The 23,730-nt window shown below is 36.4% G+C and overlaps 1 protein-coding gene across 1 annotated transcript in view; it reads left to right on the plus strand.

Annotated features, from left to right (window-relative positions):
* Positions 1 to 21,527: 21,527 nt before the first annotated feature.
* The window catches only part of LOC128857883 (small G protein signaling modulator 1), a 61,485-nt gene continuing 59,282 nt past the window's right edge, over positions 21,528 to 23,730 (plus strand). The window contains exon 1 of the mRNA XM_054093691.1: positions 21,528 to 22,023. Coding sequence (XP_053949666.1) covers positions 22,002 to 22,023 — 22 coding nt within the window. The 5' untranslated portion in view covers positions 21,528 to 22,001. The remainder of the gene's footprint in view (positions 22,024 to 23,730) is intronic.

A 23,730-nucleotide genomic window follows, 5' to 3' on the forward strand; every position in this document is an offset into this window, starting at 1 on the left:
ACTGCACTCGCTCTCCCAGCAGCCGACTCACACTTGCATAGTAACTGCAAGCGAAACTTTAGAGTCGTATGTGTATGATGTTCACTGTTAACTGCACTCGCTCTCCCAGCACCCGACTCACACTTGCATAGCAACTGCGAGCGATGCGTATGATGTTCACTGTTAACTGCATTCGCTCTCTCCGCAGCCAACTCACACTTGCATAGTAACAGCAAGCGATGCTTTAGAGTCGTATGTGTATGATGTTTGCTACTTGGACAGCAGAGAGCATGTTCGTTTACGTAGGTGACCAGCAGTTATTTCTGCTTAACTTATACTGCAGCGATCTAATTCGCAAGTGTCAAATATACAATAATTGACGTACGTCACCATTTGCAAAAAGTAGAAATCTTTCGATAGGGTGATTAATTTTGTGCCCAAAAAACGAATTTCAATAAATTTACTCTACAGAGCAATTTTTGACAACAATTTTATTTGTTGAGCGAGCTTGCGCCAACTCGCCATATATTAACATAAAATGCTATCCCGCAAAGGCCCGAAAAATCCCGAGCTTGAAATCTCGCGTCTAAAGAATTGTTGCTTCTTTTTTTAGTGAATATTGAGTCAAAGCGTATAACAAGTGCGTGCTAATAACCTAAGAGTGCTGATTATTATTTCACCACTAAATAAGCACACATACACACATACTCTTATATATTGAAAGGGGAAATTTCTCTTCGTAAACCAAAGCGAATACACGAGTGGGATAATTGGAAGGCAAGAATTAAATACTCTTTTGTATAGTAGTCGGTTTTGCATTATTATTATTTTGGAAATACTACTTGCTGTTACAACAACAAGAACAACTCATTTGAACGCATGAATGTGGCGTATATGTAGAGAAATATTAAAAAAAAAATATAATTATATTTCAATCAACTGAAGTAGTTAAGCGGTCGTAGTATGGAAGAACTAAAAACAAACAAAAAAAAAATAATAATAATAAAAAAAAAAAAAAAACAATTACAATGTTAAATACAGAAAAAATGTTAAAAACAGAAAAAATGCTAAACGGCTGGGAATGTAGTCTTGTAAAGAGCAAAAACAACTAAACAACTTCATACAGTGAAATACGTAGCGACCTGAGTTCATTAAAAAAATTTATATTTAATACATTAAACTGTATAAATGTGTGATAGAGCGGCTACAGAGGCCTAAACCAGCACATAAACTTTGAAGTATTGGAACCAAAAATTCATATATTGGAATAGTTGCATGGGAATATTAAAACACAAAAACAAAAGATAACAGTAACTAAGTTATTAGGCAAAGTGTTAATGCCACTGGTATTTAAATGCATACATAAAAAAAACAAAAAATAAAAAAAATTATATTATGAATACAATCTACTTAATCAAGAAGTCTAGGGAAATGACACAATTTTATACTTCCTCAATAAGCAGTAGACCTACTGATTTGTAAATAACTGCATACACATGCATATATACATACGTACATGAATTATTGTATACCAGCCCCATATGAGAAAAAAAAAGAAAATTATTTATACCAAAAATATACTAATTATTAATTTTATGCTTAAAAAGTAGTTGTTATTTATGTTGTTGAAAATGCTTCATAAAGCCAAATTATACCAGTTATTGCATATATGTATGTATGTATCTTAACTTTGTTGCTTTTTACACAATGCAATGCTTATTTGTTGAAAAACTTGCTTAAGGGAAAAATTGTTACAAATTTATATGGAAAAACCGTATAGAAAAAATGTCCAAAAATATATTAGAAAGCTATAAGTTGAGTTCTAAAGCAGTGCTACGATATTCGAAGATGTATGGTATGATCTGAGATGTGCTAGCACCAAATGTTCATTGCCAAATGACAAGCATCGATTTTGTACCCAAGAATATGCGACTACTATGCGCGATTAAGCCAATTAAATTAAAAATTAGAAAAATAAGAAAATTTGTAAGTCATTAACCAAGTCTGCGTTTACATGGCTCAATACTTGAATTCATGTATGCGTTCATGTGAGAAGGCGAAATGGGCGGAGAAGAGCGGAAAAGCAATACTGCCAAATCGTTTCAAATTTCCTAGCGTTTTATATTCTTGATTTTTCTTGTGTTTTCCGCATTTTTTCTTCAAAACTTTTTTTGAAGGAAACTATAATAGTGTAATTACCTTAGACTTAAACGTAACTTAACAAACTTAAGGGCAACTTACGAGGTGGACGGGAAACATGTATAAGTTATTACTCCAGCTTTGGCAATCTACATAAAGAGCGATGGCCCGGTCTAGAAGTGTTTTGTGACAAGTCCGAACAGAAAACTGTCAAACTTTCTACTAAAACTTAGAAGGAAAGACGTCCGGTTGATGGTCGGTATCATTACAGGACACAATCCATGGGGTCAGCATATGACCACCATTGGAATCATTGAGGATCCAATGTGTCTGTCATGCTTGGAGGAGAACACTACTATCCAGTGAACACTTTCTCTGTGAGTGTCCTGCCTTTGCTAGAGCATGGATACGAGTTTTGGGTTCCGATGTCGTGAGAATGAGTAATATTCGTTCTCTTAAACTGGAGAATATTTACAGATTTGCTAAAGAATCTGGAAAATTCTCACAGGACTAACTATCTTTATCTCTGTCTCTATTCTTTCCCACCTTTTTCTCTGATACTTTTCTCCTTCGCTCCTTGACTATCTATCCCCTTTCCAGAGTTTTAAATACAATGGGCTTTTTAGCCTGAGTGCATTAGGAGCCATCAAATCTCCTGGTGCTCCTTGGCTCGACCTTTTCAAATTTCAATTTCGATTTCGATTACTCCAGCCGTAACAGACTTAGAGAGCTGTGCATTTTGGTTCTTAAGCAAATTAGTATGTTTAGTATGTCAGGGTTGATTCTGCATAAGTAGGAGTTTAACCTGCTACAGTATCCAGAACGTAGTTGTGCCAAGGTTACGCGGGACTCTCGTGGATGTTGGAGCTCTTCGCCTGCAATGGGTGGTGGTTGGACTCCGATGACGACATTCGAGGGTCGGGGTGGTAAGAGTCTCCCGATGATTGTCGTTGATTGTCTATCTGCACACTGTCATACTTATTTACTTAAATGGTCTACAACCGTAAGTCGGTTTGGGTCGACTCTAAAACATTGTGCCATCTAACTCGGTTCGATGCTTGCTGGCGCCAGTTGGTGGCACCAAGCGCTGTCAGGTTATGCCTCACTTTATCTCCGCAACGTAGATTAAGTCTTCATCTTCCTCGTCGTATACGAGTGGGTTCTCTCTCGACGGACTGCGGAGCACTTTCGCGCATCTTCGAGACCTGGCCCAGCCCCCGCAGTCGCTGTATTTTAATACGCTTCACTATGCCCACATCTCGGTATAGCTCATACAGCTCACACTGTTCGATCGGATACGGCGGAACTCATTCTCGCCTACGCGAAGAGAACCAAAGATTTCGCGGAAAATTTTCCTCTCGAACGCTCCCAGTGCTCTCTCATTCGCTGTTGTCATCTTCCAAGCTTCTGCGCCATATACAAGGACTGGGATGATTAAGCTTTTGTTCAGCGTTGTTTTTGTTTTTCGAGAGAGGGCTGTACTTCTCAATTGCCTACTGATCTCAAAGTAACAACAGGAGAGAGTTATCCTTCGTTTAGCTAACTGGTACCTAGACCCACTTTTTCTGCTTTCTTTTCCATACTGTAGTACGCTGAACTTACGGTGCGGTTGTTCAGGCCGACGGTATCAATATCGTGACACTTTTGTAGTAGATAGTGGCACTATCAACTTAGCAGCACGAATACTTTTTTCCTGTAGAAGATTAAAGAGATCACACAAAAGGGAATCGCCTTGCCTGAGACCTCGCTTGGTGTCGAACGGCTCGGAGACGTCCTTTCCGATGCTGACGGAGCTCATTGTAGCGCTCAACGTCATTTTACACAGCCGTATAAGTTTTGTGGGGATACCAAATTCAGACATAGCTGCGTAGACCCGGTTCTTGTTTGTGCTATCGAAATCAGCTTTGAAATGGATACAAAGATGGTGTGTGTCGATTTGCCGTACTTGAGTCTTCTTCAGGACTTAGCGTACCCGGAAAATCTGGTCAATAGTAGGCTTACCACACCTGAAGCCGCACTGATAAGGTTCAATCAGTTCTTGGACGATGGGATTCAGTCTCTCACCTAATACGCTCAATAAGATCTTGTGCGTGATGCTAAAAGGACTAATACCATGGTAGTTTGCGCGGTTTGTAGGATAAGCCTTATTGAGGATTGGGCAGAGCACGCTTAGGTTCCAGTCGTTCGGCATGCTTTCAGCCTTACAAAATTTGAAAAGTGTTATTAAATTTTGACGTAAATTTTATTGATGTGCCCTCTTTTATAAAAATATTGCTCAGCTGAGGGATACCAAGAGGTCAGGAGACAGGTTTACATAGAGAGTTACGATCGAGTTACAGCAGTTAGGGACTACTTCATGTTAGTAGTATTTTTCAAGCCGCCTGCTGCGTGCGTGACTACCACGGCAGTGCCCGGGCTCGAATATCCGGGCATGAAACACGAAATGATGAAAAAACTTTTTTCTAACAGCGGTTGCCCCTTGGCAGGCAATGGCAAACTTACCATGAAAGAAGGTCCTCATCAAAGACTATTTGATATTCGGAGGTGGTATACAATTGTAGGTCCCAAGGGACGTTACATTAAAAGGCACACCACCAACTGAAGGAGCTCTGTCAAACAGCCTGTAAAGAGTGTAAGCGCCTATTATATAAATTTATTTAAAATTGAGAAGAAAAAAAAATGAATAAATCGTGTGCTCTTATTTATTTGGCTGATTCTGTATATACAAACTAATTTGATGATTTGAGTAAAGATTTCTAAGTTCTTACGTAACTTAAGTTAAGTTTACGTCTCGAGTAATTACACTATAATCCAAAAATTATAGTTCAATAAAAAAAGTGCGTAAAAATAAAAAGAAAACGCGAAAGAGCGTAAAAAAACTAAAGTCGAAGTTCTTGAGCTCTATAAATCAAGACTTTTAGCTTTTGGCAGTGAAAGTTTGGTGCCGGTATAGTAAAATGGCTTACTATTGATGTAGAACTGAAATTACTTATGCACGCGGAAATGTAGAGAGCTTAGAAAAATAGAAACGCATGCATTAAATATTATGAAATTAATAAAAAAGTCAAAGTGCTTTTCACTTGAATAGCAATTTAGAGTTGGCGTTAGTAATTATAATTTTTATGGTCAATTTTTACTTGGAGTACTTACACATTTTGTGTTTTACTGATTCTTAAAGTGATTCTTAACCAAACCAATTATACCCATTTTTTATTTACAACTACAAGTAAGGACTATAATTTAATACTCCTAACAGCTGCAGCCTGCAAGTAGGTTTTATTGACAAAGCGATATTAAAAATGCACTGGTTTCATGCTTACACCAAGCTGCAAAAAAAAACGTGAATAAATAAATTTAAACTAAGAAATTAATTAATGTCAGGTTAGCTTGGCTTATCAATAAAAAATTTACATAGGCCGCACAAAATGGTCTCTAGTGTCGCCAAAATAATGAAAAGTATGCAGGCGTAAGTTTCAGATTTCAATCAATTTAACTTTTGTGGGAGCTTTAATAAATTGCTGATACTTTTTTACAAAATATTTTTCATTCAGAGTTAAAAGGCAGATTCAAGGCGACCAATAAAGGTACTTCTGCTTAACTCCCTCAAATATTAGTTTATAATCCTCCAACATGGGAAGTGTGAGAAAATAGTTGTTGACAAAGCATAATATTGCACTTCTGTTATACTCGTATGTCATTGCTTTCTACAATGAATTTGTTTAAAACAGAGTTCCTAGTTAGCGGAGAGCGGAGTATCGAGAGTATTTATGATATGCTTGTAAAAGTTGTTCCTGCTCGTTCTCTCCACTTTTTAGTCTGCGTATTCAGTAGAGTTGTGCCTGCTCCTCCTCTACATTTTTAAGTCTTGGTACTCAGTAGAGTTGTGTGCTCAATCTCTACACATTTAAGTTTGGGCACTCAGTAGAGTTGTGCCTGCTCAATCTCTACACTCTTAAGTCTTGATACTCAGTAGAAGGCCACTATTTACGCATGTTAGTGCAGAGCTCCTCTATCCCAGCTCTGCCTTTTTGTACACAAAACGAATTGGTCCTCGCAGCAGATACTGATTTAATGTCTGTTTACCTCTCAATACAAATTTTCTCACTAGAATTAGTTTAGTTGAACTGATTTAGCCGAACTTGCCTCCCATAACTCTAGAATACAAGCAGATTGAAATAATTCCCATACTTCGCCAGTCACCTAAGGCCTGGGGTAGGGGATTACTGTACCAATGGTGCGACAATCACTTACTGGGCTGCGATTGTGATGGGCGTAGTTCCTAAACGCACTCTATTAATCATAGTGGGATTTTTGGGTTCGGAAAGGTAATCCCGTGCGGACATAACAAGGCACATACCTAGGGGGTGTAACTACCCATATAGTAACATCGCCGAACAAATACTTACAGTGCTTCACTTACGATTCGATGAAAAGATTCGATGAGATTGAGATTTTCATACAGCTAACACTTTTTTTGCCGATTTCTGAACACTAACTCGTTTTGGAGCCGAAGAACTATATATGTTCACACCACTCTTTAGCTTCTTGTTTTGATTTAGGATCATGGTGATAGACCCAAATCCCATCCACAGTGATGAATTAATGCGCAAAATCCCCTTTAACCTTTCGAAAATGCTCTAAATGTTGCTAGAAAGTCGTACTCGAATGTGTTTTTGCTCTATTTTTAGCGAATTGTGGACACAGCTTTCTGAAATCCAATATTTCAGTCAAAATATTACTTACACTGCCCGATAAGTCGACTAGGGCTTCTACTAAATCTCTTTCAGTTACTCCTGTATTGGGGCTGTCAGCTGGAACGTACGTTTACGTTGGTGAGTGTGAGCACCAATAGTGGTATACCCGCGATGGAGATTATAATAAGGCGGCGCCTCTATTTTGCTCTCGGCGAATTAGACTGAATCTCTGTGCGTGTGACGTCGCACTTGCGCAACATTAATCGTGTACCATTTATGTAATTTATTCTTCATCTTGCATTCTTGTTCGCATTTTCCCATCTCACACGTGCAACTGCACTAATGTGATGTATCTGTTAAGAGAACGTAATTGTGGCTTGTGAATTGATGCTATTTCTTCTGCTCTATTAGGATGTGTGGTCGCTCTCTAAAGTTTGCTCGAGGAAGGATGTTTAAATTTCCGCTGCGCCGGCTCTCCTGATACTTTTATTCGCAAACGATTTCTCCGCTTCCTTCTTTGCAACTACTTTGACTCAGAGCCGTAATAAATTTTTTATCTCACCCACTGCCCCCGCAGGAGTAGTGCACGTAGTTTCCGTTAAATGTACTTTGATCCAATATCAATTCAATTCATATTCAATAAGTTAAATAATCTAAAATTTGTGTTTTACAGTTACTATTGATGCATTTGTTATTTAAATTTATAAAAATGCTGGACTATTGTGCTAAACCTCGCTCTTACATTAAGTTGATCAATAATCTGTTAAAATTTATACATAAATAAAAACATGTTTTTTATCTGCTTGGTAAACCTGCCGCCTTGCTTATTATTTATATTCCGTTAAAAATATAATATGTCTGGAATTAGAAAATAAAAATAATTACTGAAGTGTGATACATTTTCACATATACATATACCACATTGTACGAGCATTTGCTAATATTTTTATACTTTTATATTTTAATGTATTCGCTTGGATTTTTTATGATTTTAAATGAAAATTATAAGCAAATGCAAATTATTGTAAAGACGCATAAAAAGTAGGATTGCTATGCAAGGATTGGCTATTCAGATTAAAGCATTGGCGTTTTGAGAAAACAATGGTTATAGCTGTACCTATGTGCAATAAGTATCTATGGGCATTTCAAAAGTCACTTTAGTCGAAGTAACGAATGACATGCATATGATATGCATTATGAACTTTAATTTTGAATATTTTTAATAACCTACGGCATTGCGTGCAGCTCATTACAATGGACATTTTTCTCACAGAAGCCAGAAAGAGAAGAAAGTACCTTGCAATACAACCAAAATTATAAGAACCGAACGATGCCTGAGATGCTCACAACAGCAACGGAGATATGAGAAAAGTCTTGTAGTGTCGCAAAATAACTTAAGCAGAAGCTGGAGAAATGAGAAAGCCCTGAAAGCTCTTGAATACAATTATCTCACTTAACACTTTCTCTCACCTCAACGCGGTGCTATTGGAAAGCCATTTGCAAAGCCTTTCAGAGTGTTAGTTGCTCATGTGTTTTCAGAGCGTCACATTACAGTTCGATGTAGAATTTTAGTACCGCCCCTGCGAGAGGACTGTACTAGTAGCGTTGGATACAGTCAGCCACGCCACGCCACGCTACTAGATGACATTTTACAGTCGACACTCCCGCCAGGGCTGAAGAGGTGGACCGCGAACTACCTGAGAGGTCGTCATTCGTCGGTTATATTTCGAGACCAAACATAGAAATAGAGGAAAATAAAGCAAGGTCCACGGCAGGGTGGTGTCCTTTCAGCCTTGCTTTTCAATTGCTATATTTTGAAGCCATTGATGGCCTGTGCTCCAAGGTAAACGGCTACCTCGCCAGCCTTTTTCGCATTTTCACTGCAAGGAATTTACAACTCTCCCCCACTAAATCCACTGCGACCCTTTTCACCACCTGGACAAAGGAGCTCAAGCTACAACTCAAAGTGAAAGTCGATGATACACAAATTCCGACGGTTAACAACCCCAAAATATTGGTAGTTACCTTTGACAGCATGCTCTCCTTCTCAGCGCATACAACCGCTATTGCAACCAAAGTACAGAATCGCAACAAGGTACTCAAGTCGCTTGCCGGCAGCACTTGGGGCAAAGACAAGGAAATGTTGCTGTCGACTTTTAAAGCAATAGGTCGACCGGTTCTAAACTATGCTGCGCCTGTCTGGTCGCCTGGAACCAGTGATTCGCAGTGGACGAAGCCTCATACCTGCTAAAACACTGCATTAAGGACCGCGACAGGATGTCGTTTGATGTCACCAATACAACACCTACGTGATGAGGCCCTTATGCTGCCTGTTAAGGAGCATAACAAATTGCCCAGTAAGCAGTTTCTGCTAGGATGTTACCGCAGGCTCGAGCCTGGAGACTATCACCACCTTCTTAAGCTCCCGACCCCCGAATGCCGTTATCGGAGTCCAACTACCACCAATCGCAGACGAAGAGCTCCAACTTCCCCGAGAGTCCCGCGTAACCTTGACACAATTACGTTCTGGATATTGTAGCAGGTTAAACTTCTACCTATCCAGAATCGACCCCGACATACTCAATATATGTCCAGCATGTGAAGGCATCCCACACGACACTAACCACCTTTTCACATGCCCCATTAAACCCAGTCATTTAACACCTCTCTGCCTCTGGATCCAACCCGTCGAAAAAGCTAGACGAAGACGACCGGTGATTACGCTACACTGACAGGGCAAAGGTACTGCTACAACAACAACAACAGTAACGTTGTAAAAATATTCCCTGAGAATGGATTACGAGGGCGATAACACTTTAGGAGATAATTATGCTGATGTTCTCGCTGATGCTCCTGCCGCTCCTACCGATTTGAACGATTGTTATTTAGAAGAGACAAGTGAAAGTGATGCAGAGTCTGCAGATTCAGATATGGAGTGCGAAGAAGACAACGGATCAAGTTTTTATTGTATGATTTGATTCCAATTTCTCAAGCTAATAAAGGTAAAAGAAGATGTCACATATAATATTCACATCAAATGGGGGAAAACAACAAATTTGATTATACCTAAAAGTTGTGTTAAATTTCGGAAACTGTTTTGCTATCTACTATATACATTTATCCATATACAATTGGCAGTTACCCCCTTTTTGAGTGTTTGCCCGAGCCCAGTTTTAAGCCGACTTCGAATGGCAGATGGTTTTTATAAGGAATTTTTCATGGCAGATGTACACTCGGAGGTTTGCCATTACCTGTCGAGAGGCAACCGCTATTAGAAAACAACTTTTTCTTCATTTTGGCAGACACTCGAAACAACGTTCTCTCTGAATTCCGAATGCTAGTCACGCACCAATCCATTCGGCTAAGAACAAATTTATTAAATAAATAAAGTGCACATTTTATTTGCAAAAGAAACTTAATAAAATAAATATTTTATTATTGAACTGAAATATATTTTAATGTTTTTTTATAACATCGTTAAATACCTTTATTTATCAGCTAAGTTTATTATGTTGCAATGAATTTTATATTTTACATTTTTAAATTTTAATATTTTTTCCGATAGTCAAGCTGCAATCAAGGCCCTGTCGTCGCCGTATTGCAGCTCTCTTCTCGTGAACTCCTGTAAGGAGGAACTCAAACGTCTCGAACGTGCAGGGAAATGTTCCTTATCTGGGTTCCTGGACACAGGAATATAGAGGGAAAAGAAATTGCCGATGAGCTTGCCAGGAAGGGGTCGTTAAAGAGAAACTACACAATTTCTTTCAAAAAAAAGGGCAAGACAGATGGAGGTATGTCTCATCGTGTGCTTTCTCGAATACACTATGGCCTCAATACGGTAGAAACAGAACGCTTAAGGCGATGGGAATCCCCCGCCATTCAATTTCCAAACTCATTGGTCACTTGGTGATTGGTACTCATGCGGAGAAGATTGGAATTCCGTACAACCCCTATTACAAAAGCTGTGGGGATCCTGCAGAGAAAGAGACTGTTGAACACTTTCTCTGCAAATGTTCGGCTTTGGCGGCTAGGCGCTTGAGATTCCTTAGCGTGCCCTTTAGGGATGACTTGAAGAAATTCTCCAGCTTACATCCCTTTTCTCTCTTCCGGTACATCAACAGCAATGGATGGCTGTAGACGGTTTTTCTCTTCTCAAAAATTTTCCTTTGCACAGGTTTCAAAACGGCACGTAAGTGCTACTTGTAGTGTACCTGGGGTACTCTAGCCATCTTACCTACCTACCAACCTACATTTTAATGCACAACTTTGTAAAAAGTTCCGGCGGCAGAGTAGAAAATTTTTGTGAACCATGCCGACGTGGAAGTGTTAATATAAGGAGCTGGGAATGGGTTCTGTTCATTAAAAAATTATCCAGTATCCGAAAATTCGCTCTCAAAGATAAAATTATCAAAAGTACATGAACGCAAAGCCAGTAACAATTTGCAAGTTTGGCGAACAGCTGATTTAATTGTTGGTGGAAAAAATCTCACAAATTAAACATTTGTTCAGTTGAGCTACCTCGTTAAATTAAAAAAAATAAAGCGAATAAAATACAAAATAAAAACAAAGCAAATAAAATTCAAAATAAAAATAAAGCAAATAAAATACAAAAATAAAATACAAATAACGGAAGTTTATCGTTTTTACATAAATTTAGAATTTTTACCCAATTCACACATTTGAATTCGTGTTTATTTTTACTTTGCGATCAGCTGTTGCAAATTCTTACAAGTAAAAATTTATCCAGTAAAAACTTGCAACTTCCCCTCAAAATTAGATGCCATTTTGCTCTCTCATTTTCCCCTGCTTTGCAAGTGTTTTGTACACATTATTTGCTTCATGAACAGAACTAATATTTCGGGAAGTTTATTTATTATAAATCAGCTGTTTTGTCCCGGACTTTATACACACTTGAAATTGCTTCTCTCTACCGATAAGCCGAAAATGTATGAATATTGATTTGAGTTTCAGTCTAAGTTTCGCGCAAAAGTTTTTTTTTGCTTAAAGCGACTTCTGTAAAATGTCCACAGATACGTAATTTCGCATCAACGCGCAATTCTACAGGGGTACCATTTGTTATATATTCAAATATATGCATAAAATATAAATTATATACAAATAGCAAATAATATTTGTAATGATTTGTTTATCGAATAACTGCAAACGAACACATAAGTATGTAATACATAATACATGAATCAGAATATTCATATTCTCCAATTGAAGTGAATATTCCAAAAAAAAAAAAATAAAAATCATTGAAAAAATAATATAAACCATGAAAAATTTGCTAATATAATTTATGTACAAAATATGAATATTAAATGATAAAAAATACCAGAACATAGAAAATATCTAGTGAAATTATATACAAACACATACATAATATATATTATTACATAGTAGCGAATGAGATTATATGTATACATATATGTTTATATTGAAAGAACAACCTGCTGTTTGTTTTTACTTATTAAATGCATTCGAAGGTGAGTAAAAGATTATAATTTTAGCGGTTTAAAACAGGTAGAGGATAACCACTTTAGTGAGCGAAAATTTAAAAAATGTTTGACTTATAAAATATTTTGATTTTAGATATTATTAAATGATATTCATTTCCCTGCTGCAATTAGTAATTTGGACTTAGGTTAGGTTAGGTTAGGTAGTGATGGTTGCCCATAGAGTGGGCCCACTTGGACGAAAGAAATTTGATTGATACCATTGAAATGATACCATTGCAAGAGGAGAAAAGAGGTGAAGGAAAAGGACGATAGGACGAAAGGGAAAGGGGTGGGGTTTGTGGACTATGATCAGTGACTACTCTGCGGTTGTGCCAACCTCTTAATGCTGCTGAAGAAGTTCATCAGATTTTTGTTATCAAAACCTGCTATATCAGCAGGCGCAGAAAAGAAGTGAAAACCAATATGCTTAAATCTTAGTCCCGCGAGAGCTGGGCAGCTAAGGAGCAGGTTTTGAGATAATTCCACCTTATTCTCCATACAGCTGATGCAAAAACGACTCGAAGAGTCTCACGGCATGTGTACCCCGCGGGCAGTGCCCCGTGAGGATGTCCATGAAATTTGAGGGCTGAGATTTTGTCATCCTCAAAATATCTATCGAACGCCTCCGATCCAAACGTGGCCAGAAGGACTTCACGACCTTACACGTTCGTGTACTTACCCAGCGCTCGCTGAGTTGGTGCAAAGCCCATCCTTGCAGGAGTAGAGCGCAGGCTGTCAAGGGGATCCCGATCATCTCCTTTCATGGGCACACCACCTCACAGGTCCGTTGTCTGGCCAGCTCGTCGGCTTCGCAGTTTCCAGCAATGTCACTATGACCAGGTACCCAAATTATCTTTATATCGAAGAATTCTGATGCAATCGAGAGAGAGAGACCAGGCATTGTCTGGCCAGTTTCGAATGCACCATCATAGAGCCTAGGGCCCTGATTGCCGCTTGACTATCGGCGTAAATATTTACCTTCTTAACAGTTATTACGCAAGTAAGTAGTCAGTCAGGTGCTTCCTTAATTGCGGCCACCTCTGCTTGGAACACACTGCAGTGATCCGGTAACCTGAATTTGAGTTTGGTGGGAGCTCTTTGCAGAATAGTCCTCCTCTAACCCTACCGTCCAACTTCGAGCCATCCGTGAACAGATTAACCGGGTCCTGCCCCCAAGTGTTGCCCCCTGTCCACTCCTCCCTTGATGGAATATGGGTGAAGATACCCAGAGCTAAACTCCCCTCGATGGGGGGCGCTCCGTTGGTGCTTTCTGACAAGGTGAAGTACCTGGGTCTAATCCTTGACAGTAAGCTAACGTGGAAGCCCAACATTGAGGAGAGAGTAAGGAAGGCAACAATCGCCTTGTATGGATGCAAGGGCGCAATTGGCAAAAGATGGGGACTCTGGCCTAGAGTTGTATTTTCGCTCTATAATACCATACTAAAGCCAATCTTGTTATATGGAGAAGTTGTCTGGTGGAATTCACTAGAGAAGACGACATTGGTGAAGAAGCTGGAGAGAGTTCAGAGGTCGGCACTCATTGGAATCAGTGGGGCGCTTCGAACTTCTACTACTCTAGCGCTTAATGTAATGTTAAATGTGGTACCTATACACATCGCAGGTTGAATTGCAGCTGCACGTACCGCAATTAGATTAAAGGGCTTGAGCTATAAGCTCAATCTCACATATGGGCACTCAAGCATCCTCAGAAAGTTTGAGTTCATCCCCTCGTCGACGGATCCGTGCATGCCTTCGCTTAGTCCAAGCGGAACTTTCTCTACCAAATTTGGAAAATTTTAAAACTTTTTACTTAAAAAATTAAAAAGTTGATTTTAAAAATAAGTAGAGGCATTTATTTTCTGCTGCATTTAAAATGCGGTATAGGACAGCCGTTTTAGAGAGAAAATTTGAAAATTTTTTACTTAAAGATAAAAAGTGTTGGCTTTAAAAAGAAGTAGAGGATTTTTATTATTTTCTACATTTAAAATTGGGTATACATAGGTTATCCACTTTAGTAAGGAAAATTTTTAAATTTTTTACTTAAAAAAAAAAGAATTTACCTTAAAAAAAAAAATAAAAGATAATTGATATTTATTTTTCTTTTGCATTTAAAGTTAGGTATGCAAAGAAAGGCCTCGGTAGTCTAGAGTAAGTGCACCAACTACCATCCCAGAGGTTGTGGGTTTTCGAATCCCATGTAAAGCACGGACCTCGCATTTTTCCAAATTTACCTACTTTCTCTCCTAAACAAAAAAAAAACAAAACAAACATAAATATCGTACCTCAATGGAGCATTATTGCAATGTGACTGCTAAACAAGCAAAATCAGTGGCATTACATCAGTGACGCCAGCAAGAGGAAGTGGGCAATCGCGGTAATAGCGCAGACACGCCAAAATTTATCGAAGTCCTCAACCATCTGTATGATCCTTCTGACAGAAAAATGTGACACACAGATGGCGTTCCAAGCAGAAAGAAGGCGTTGCTCCTAAGCAACAACAGGTGGGCCATCCCACTACTTAGGACTGATAGTGGCAGGCTAATCACTTACCTTGACAGAAATCAAAATAGATTAACGAAACCAACGCAAGACAAGCGTTGTCGCGGCCCTATACTCCCGAGAGGAGTGAACAAGGGAAAAAAATGCATTTAAAATCACTTGAATGAGCAAACTTTTTAAATTTTTGATTTAACATATAAAAAATTTGGATTTTAAAAATACATAAGTAAAGGATATTTATTTTTCTTCTGCATTTAAAATTATTTATAGGATAGCCGCTTTAGTGAGAAAAATTTTAAATTAAATTTGAAAATTAAATTCACTTAAAAAATAAAAAAAGTTCATAACATAATTTTTTTCTCCAACAATAAAATACTCATAATTATAATTATCTGTATGCACATGAATATTTTATTGTTATTGTTTCATTTTTAATAAATGAATGAATTTATCATCATTTTCTAAGGTTGACCTACCAGAGTGCGCTTCATCTTCGACGTCCTTACGGGGTTAGGGGTAATCAGAATTTTCAAAAAACTGTATTTCGGAGCGTTGGCTAGCAGCAGTTGCAAGCAACCGCCGAATGGATGCTGCACGTATGAAAGTGGCAGATAAGCGCCCTAACGATAACACTCGATAAGGTAGAATGCTACTTAGGCAACAGCAAATCGATATTTTGGAAGCGGCTATGACGGCTGAAGAATTTTTATATGGCCCAGGAATAGATGACACAGTGTAAGTAATTAAATAATTCGTATGTCTACATAAATCGATAGAGAACTCTTAGATGCGCTTTTCTCAAAACTATATTTTTTGAACTGGTGATCAATGTAACTTATAAACGGCTTGGTAGATTTTAATAAAATTTATACTGCTTTTGAAAAACATAAGAAACTCGTGCCTGATCGAAGCATTTTATTTTCAAAAATTTAAATTTTTTATTAACAATTATTAGTCGGTTTTTTTCTCGAAAATCTGAAAAATATTTTCTGAGGCCTCAATATTGTTAATTTTGAAAAAAAGCTTCGATCAAGCACAAGATTACATATTAATAAAACTAATTTCTCTTATCCGACTGAACTTGGATGACTCTCCAAGGATTTGTGATGATCACCGCAAGGGACTTCTGGAGAAACGGGTTCCACACAAACAGCGATAACTTTTACAATTAAACATTTTTTTGTTTGAAATTTTGTAAAGTCAAGTCGAAACGTGATGTATTAATGCTACGTTTTTATTTTTGTAAAATAAAGCAATTGACTACCAAAAAAAAAAAAATTATTGAAAATCATAATTTTTTCGGGCCTCTGACTACCCCTAACCCTGTATTATGGGAACAGAATCATTGGCTCATACCTTGTTATTGCATTCTATACTAAATCTTATTCATAGCAGCACTCATTTTTTTTTGCTCGGCTGAAAATATTTCGAACTTTTTACTTCATCACTTCTGCTTTCGTTTCATCACTTTTCTGTTTGCTAAGCAAGCAATTTGTTAAAGCAACAACAGTTTAGCGATATTCGAGAAGCTTTGTTTTAAGCCATTCAACTCACAAGCGACATGCTTAGGAAAGTGCTACCAAGTATAAGGAGGGATACCTTTTATTACATTTTGCTGCTTCAGGCGAGATGCTTTGAAAAACAGTGGAATTACATAACTGTTTGTCAAAACGTAAATAATGCAGTGCTGCAAAATTATATGCAATGTATAGTTCAAGGGAAATTTTGTGTTTTATTCACTACTCGCTGGGATGTTGGTGAATCGAAATCAGCTATTGGATCAATATTACTTATTACTTATTACTTGGCTCAAAATATTTGTGTGCAAAGTACTGAAGCAATGTAAGTGCGATACTTCGGCCAGAAGGTTCAAGAGTAATGGTAATATTCGTATTTTTGTCTTCTTAATATATACTTATATTACATACTTATTTTTACTTATTTTACTTATTTCTAAAAGGGTTGTGGTGACAACATATCTGACGCCACTGGCTACAAGAATGTCATAATCCAAAAATAAAACAAAAATCACAAATTTTTCTTTCTTTTCTTCATATGTAAAAAATTAATGACAAAATTAATTAAGTATCTCTTTAGACGAAAATATTTCATTACTTTTACTTAGGGTAATTTGAAAGCTTTGAACATGTTTTTCTTGACATTTTGGTTTTTTTTTAAACTACTCTCGCGACAAATGAGCGATATGCTCTCCAACAGTGGTTTCACTTGCAATAAGCAATGGTCAAAAATCATTTTTTGTAAGCTACGAGTATATTCGAATTTCGCAACGAAGTTTAGTGTATTACTCTTGACTGAAGTTAGAGGGGTATTGAAAATGGGCGAAATCGGTCGGCAATTGCGTTTTATTTTATTAATATAACATAAATTAAAAAAAATAAAAATATCATTTTAGGCTTTATTGGATTAAATTCAATGTACATATCGCACCTTAAATACAAAAGGGTCACAACTCAAAATATATTTCTGCTCAAATATGAACGAGACGTTATCAATAAAACGGTCCGCTGATGACATATGGCAAAAATAAATTTTTTGTTTTTTGGTAGGACTGTTATAAGCTTACTGTAAACAAGTCAAGCTCGAGTGTGGAAAATTTTGCGTTGTGACCCTTTTGTATTTAGGGTGCGATATGTCAGATTTGAGAAATATGGGCTTCTTTCTATCACGTATTCCAAACTTGATTAGAGAATTTTTTTCGACCGATAGCAGCTAAACTCATCTTCTAGTTAAATGGTAGGATGACATAACAAGCGTTTGAGCATTTAAAAAAATAGCTGATAGTAGCTCATAATATTTCTAAGTTAAGGGTTTCGCAAAGAGCTAGAACTTTATAAAGTTGTGAAGTTTTTGGTTGACAAAAGTATCTTTACTTCAAGAGCTAGTAGCGTGGCCAGTTAATGCCAGACTCACCATGAAGGCGGATTTTCTGATTATTGGACTATGCTCAATTTCAATGCTTGTGGAACTTCATAGAATACTTTGTTAGAGTTATTAAATTAAAAGTTAGATTTTCCTTATCATTTAACAAAAAAAACCCGTTCATAAAACCTTTGAAAAACCATGGCAACCATTTTGTGGCTCACCAATCGTATGGTAGGGGTGGAAATATAGCATACTCATACCACAACAACGACTAAAATGAGAGTAGCAGTTATTTGGCGAGAGCGTAAAGTGCGCAAGCAATTGCAGTGAGGAGACTGAGTGAAAATGTATAATAGATGATTTGAGTTGAGTTAAGTTGAGTTGAGTTATTTCGTTAGTTTGTGTTAGGAAAGTAAACAGATGGAACGAACTGTAACGACAATACTAAATAACCTACCCAAATGAAAGTGACAATCAGGTAGATTGAAAATAAGCAATCAAGAACTTAATATTCGGTAGGAGAGTAGGTTGCGGAAATTGTGAGAGAAAGAGAAGGTGGGGTAGTTTTGTATAAGTATATAACAACATCAGATGTGCTGATAGCGGTAAATTTGGACGTGATGCTAAGCGAGCGAGCGTCTAATCAAAAAGGGGGGAAGAAAAGAATAAATATTTCCAGTTTGGCATGATAAAAAAATGGTGTTGTGCTATAAATGAAAGAGAGGAGTAAATGTTCGCTTAGTTGCTTAGTTAAATAGTATTTTAAGGGAATTTCCAGAGGATAAGCATGATAATATTTCTATTACGCTCTTCCCTTATGTTCTTGGCTGTGGTAATTGTGTGTGTGCGGACGTTTATGCATACATACCCTGTAGGAAAAATTTAAGGAAGTAATTATGCACTAGATAACATTTTTTAAATTCTACTTTTTAATATTTTTTCAACTTAATGAAGACTTTACTTTCACATTGTTTTTTTGTATGCCCTGTAGGAAAAATGTAAAAAAAAATTATGCACTACTTAAAATTTATTTAATTCTACTTTTATTTCTTCCACGTAATAAAGACCTTTGAATAGTTTTTTTTTGCATATCCTGTAGGAAAAATCTTCTTTTAGTTTTTCGACTCAATATAGACTTTATTTTTGCATAGTTTTTTGCATACCCTGTAGGGCAAATCTTCAGAAATGCTTCTACACTATTTAAAATTTCCTTAATTCTACTTTTATTTTTGCAACTTAATATACATTTGGTTTTTGCATTCAATAAATTTTTACCCAATCATTCTAAGAACTGAACTGAATGTGTAGAGGTTTGAATCGACGGAATAAAAGCTTTTTAATACTTAGAAGGGCAAAGATTACTGCAATGGCGCTAGCAAAGTTTGAGCTGCATGCAACCTCATAGTTACATTTGTGTACTAAAACCTCACCAGAAACCTTCAGCTCCTGGTGGGTGCTGTTAGCTCATAGTTTTCTTAAGGGGTTAGGGGTAGCTAGAATTTTGAAAAAATTGGACTTTTTTCGATTTCTTAAAGTATGGCATCATAAAAATATTGTGTGAAAATTGAGAAGTGTGAAGTAAATCCCACAAATACTTTACGAGTTATTCGACAATTAACAAAGGGCGCTCGGTCAAAAACAAAGCTTTAAATGCATTTTTCTCAAAACTAAGTTTTTTGAACTGGTGATCACTGTAACCTAATAACCACTTGGCATATTTCAATAAAATTTATACTGCTTTTGAAAAATATTAAAACTCGTGCCTGATCGAAGGGCTTTTTTCAAAAATTTTGATTTTTTGTAGACAATTAATTGTCGCTTTTTTTATCGAAAATCTGAAAAAAAATCTCAGGCCGCCATGTTGTTAATTTTGAAATAAAGTCTATATTTTGAAAAAAAAACTTATTCGATCAGGCACAAGATTATCTATTAATAAAACTAATTTTTCTTGTCCGATTGATTTTAGATGAATCTCCAAGGACTTGTGATGATCACCGGAAGGGACTTCTGGAGAAACGGCATCCACACAAACAGCGATAACTTTTGCAATTATTAATATTTTTTTTTGAAATTTTAATAAAGTCAAGTCGAAAAATGATGTATTAATGCTATGTTTTCATTTTTATAAAATAAACCAATTGATTAGCAAAACAAAAATTCTTGAAAATCATCATTTTCTCGGGCATTTGACTACCGCTAGCCCCTTAAGGGGGTATTCTGGTCTAGACGCCTTAATTTTAGGTATTTTTAAAACTAAGATACAAAAAAAATTTAAAATATTTTTACCATCCATTTTTTTATGGCTTTTATTAATATTGGAAAAGTATTAAAAAAAATTAATAAAAAAATTGTGGAATTATAGGCCGGCGGATACATAAAAAACGGTGCTCCATGATGCTCCAACCCTTGTAGTGATCTAAAATAAACAAATTAAAAAAATCTTCATTAGTTAGGATGTCGCTATCGGATTACGCCAAATAACAAAAAAGAAATTCACAAAATGGCGACAACTTCAAAAAAAAAAAAAAAATTTTACTCTCCTTTTCTTACGTTTTTAAATCTTTTAAAAATACTTTAAACTTAAAATTTTCAAAATCCGAGGCAGGCGCGATGGACAGTTGTATAATAAAAAATTGTTATCAAACTTCAAAGCGATCGGTCAAGTAGAACTTGAGATATCATGATGACCGTCTCAAAAAAAAATAGTTTTGAGAAAACCCCGTTCGAAGTTTGAGCAACAATCCCAATAGAATAACTTAGATCATAATATTTACTACTCACTCTGGATTAATCGGCTATATATTTCCAGGTAAATAAAGGTTCTGTGGGATACAAAAGATTTTCTGGAAAGAAGGAATCCTGAAGTCGTCCGGTAACATCTGCCGTTCATTGTGCGATGCGCTCCACTCGGCCGGCTTAGACGCCACGTCACAAAATCTGCTGTAGCTCCGAAAATAATTCGAATTTTGAAAAATCCGTTAAGGGGCATATTTTTGAAGGTCTAAACTTTGAAAATATGTAAAAAAACGATTTTTTCAAATTTCAAAAAATAATTTTTTCGAAGCAAAAATAGTAAGAAAATTCGCCTCAAAATTCATTTTGAAGCATTTTATTCTTCTAATTTTTTTCAATTCATAAAGAAATTATGACATTAATATAAAAAAAAGTTTTTGGTGTTTTGTATTCAGGTCACTGACGCCGATGCTACAATGCCCGCCGATGGGGATGCCCCTCTGCTACCTTCCTGTACATCCGCCATTTTAAATGATTAAAAAATAAAATTATATTATTTTAATGTATAAATAAACTGTATGCCAATTTTGAAAAAAATATATTGACTTTTTCATTTTAAATAATTTTAATGAAAATCAGGGAAAATGTAGTATGGCCGTTTACAGGTATCTGCCCCCTTAAGTAGAATATACAAATATAAAGCTTAATGTTGAGGAGAGTGCAAGCATCGATTGGTTACCTCAAATACAAAAAATTAAAAAAACCTTAAAAAGGAGGAAAAATATGTTGTTGTGAGCAGCTTTCAATGTTGCCAAATACTATAATTTCATGTGGCAGAAAATTATGCCTTCAAATCATAAAAATATTACAAGTACCAAAATTTGTAGCTAGCATTTTGCTTGAAAAATAGTACTCACACATATGAAAACAGGGCAGTTGATGGTTACAGAGCACATAAGTTCCAAACCAGTCAGTTTTCTTGCTGGATATGAATATCTGTGTGTATGTGTGTCACTGCGAGAGCAACAATTTCACATCTCCAAGCACTTTCGCTTATCGCCCCACTCAATGTCGTCGACGGTTAGCAGTCAAGCAGCTAGCGATGGGAGTCGGTTGAGTGGAAAGCGAAGGAGTGCATTTGATTCGTTTGCCCAACTGTAACGAGCTCTTAACTTCGCAAATAAAGACATTTGCTGGCAGTTTTTCTTTTGAGTTTTCCGTGTTCGGACGTATTTTCTCCGTTAAAGAGCGCATCATGACAAATACTAGGCTTGTAATTTGGCTATCACTCTAGTATGGTAACATATATAAATATATATGTATGTAACTGTGAGACATTTGACTGGAACTCCAATTTGGTGAATGATAAGTGTTTATTTAGCGTACATTTTATGTTTTGCGTGAAATTAGAAGTTTCACAAGAGTGCGGAAAAGTGAAAATTTGGGCTTTGTTAACTTATGTCGATATTCATACGGTCATTGATGTGAAAAATTAAATAAATTACGAGAGTATTTGTGCTGGTGCGTTGCATGAATTTTTATTGAAGAAATTAAAGCAAAATTTGAAGGAAAAATGGCGCAGAATAATAGTGCAGGTAAGTTTTGATAATAATGACGAAGGATTGAGACTCTTTATGAGTCTGAATAAGTATTTTAGTAGAGGATTTAAAATTATTTTATTTTAATTAAAAATTAACTGTTGGTTGTAATCTAACACGAAAATACTGAGAAATGAAAAAAAAACCAACAGAATATTACAGTTTTATTTATTACTATTAAATTATTTGTACCAAATATCAAAAACAAAAAATAAAAAATTCAATGCAGCTTTTTACCAGCGCTGCAGACATTGTTGCTATCAGCAATTCACAACTTTTTTTGTTGTTATTGCTTTTGCTGCCTCACCTGATGACGTTCTGTATACATACGCCCACGTAGGTGAATCCCATTTTTCAAGCACACACACACACAAATATGGTGTGTAAGTATATGCTGACCTCACCTCTACGCACTCCTTCACCTCATTGCTCGCTCTCTCCTTTCCTCTTTTCTCCTCCTAACTGCTCTTGTAGCGTCATTTTGTAAAATTGTTCAACTGGCTTTCGGGAGTATAATTAAAATTGTGTTAGCAGGTGGTCACGAAGTGCTCAGCAGCTGGTTAGCCCACAACTCTGAGCGATTGCTACAAAAAATTTAAAAGAAAAAAACAAGAACAAAGTCAGCTCTTAAGCATTGTTTTTGCATACATTTCGGCAACGTACAGCATTTTTCCATTGACTCAATTTGAGATTATTGTACACACTTACTTGATATACAAACATGAAATATACATACACATAGACATCTACCACCATATATACTAATACATACATACATACATACCCGCGTGTCTAGGCATGTGATGTGTGGGCGTTTGTTTATATTTTCTTTTGTATGTAGGTTAGCAGGCATCCCGCAAGTTTTAAAGTTTGTTTTTTCATTTCATTTCCTACCTTCTCCAATATGCTACCACATTTCAGTCGTTCTTTATTTCCCAGTATTTTATTCATTACTTCTATTTTACTTGGCTTTTAAAGATTTCTTCCCAATAACAAAATGACGCGTGCTTCACTTAACTTTGTTTATCCTTTCAGTAAGTTTTCTTCTTTGCTTTCTGATGTACTTCGGTAAATATTTAATTTTTCAATTTGTTTTGGAATTTTTCGGTTTGTCAACCGATGCGTGTCCGTGCAAATAAATGGAATTATGTGGTGAGAGAGCGTGAGATTTAGGCACACATTTTATTTGTTTGTTCTGTTGCCGGCTTTAATTAGATTTATAAATCGAATAAATTCCAATAATTACTTTTAACATGAATTCACAGGTCATCCAATATTATTTAAAAACAAAAAAAGGAACTCATTAGCTATGTGAAAATTGTATTAAGGAAAGAGATTTTGGGTGAGCGAAGCATTAATTGGAATATATTAGACCTACTGGAGCTCTGCAATTTTCAATATTTATAAAATTTTGAAAATAGTAGTTTTAGTTTTACATGCTTTTGGATCGCCTGAGAGGGAATTGAGGGATTGAATTGAAAAAAAGTCGAAGTTCAGTCCCTTAAAATTGCTATATTTACAGGTGGCACAAAATTAATCGTAAAAAGGCATTCCTATTTGACACTTGTGAACTAGACAACTGCAGTATACAAACAGACAAGGAATGGAATGCGTAAAGATCAAAATAAAGATTTCCATCACTCAAAATCAGTTTTGTTTAGTAAAACTGCTATTCAAAAGCGAAATTGAGTGATTAATTTTTTG

The sequence above is a fragment of the Anastrepha ludens genome, chromosome 3 (genome assembly GCF_028408465.1).
Source record: "Anastrepha ludens isolate Willacy chromosome 3, idAnaLude1.1, whole genome shotgun sequence".
In the NCBI taxonomy this organism is placed as follows: Eukaryota; Metazoa; Arthropoda; class Insecta; order Diptera; family Tephritidae; genus Anastrepha; species Anastrepha ludens.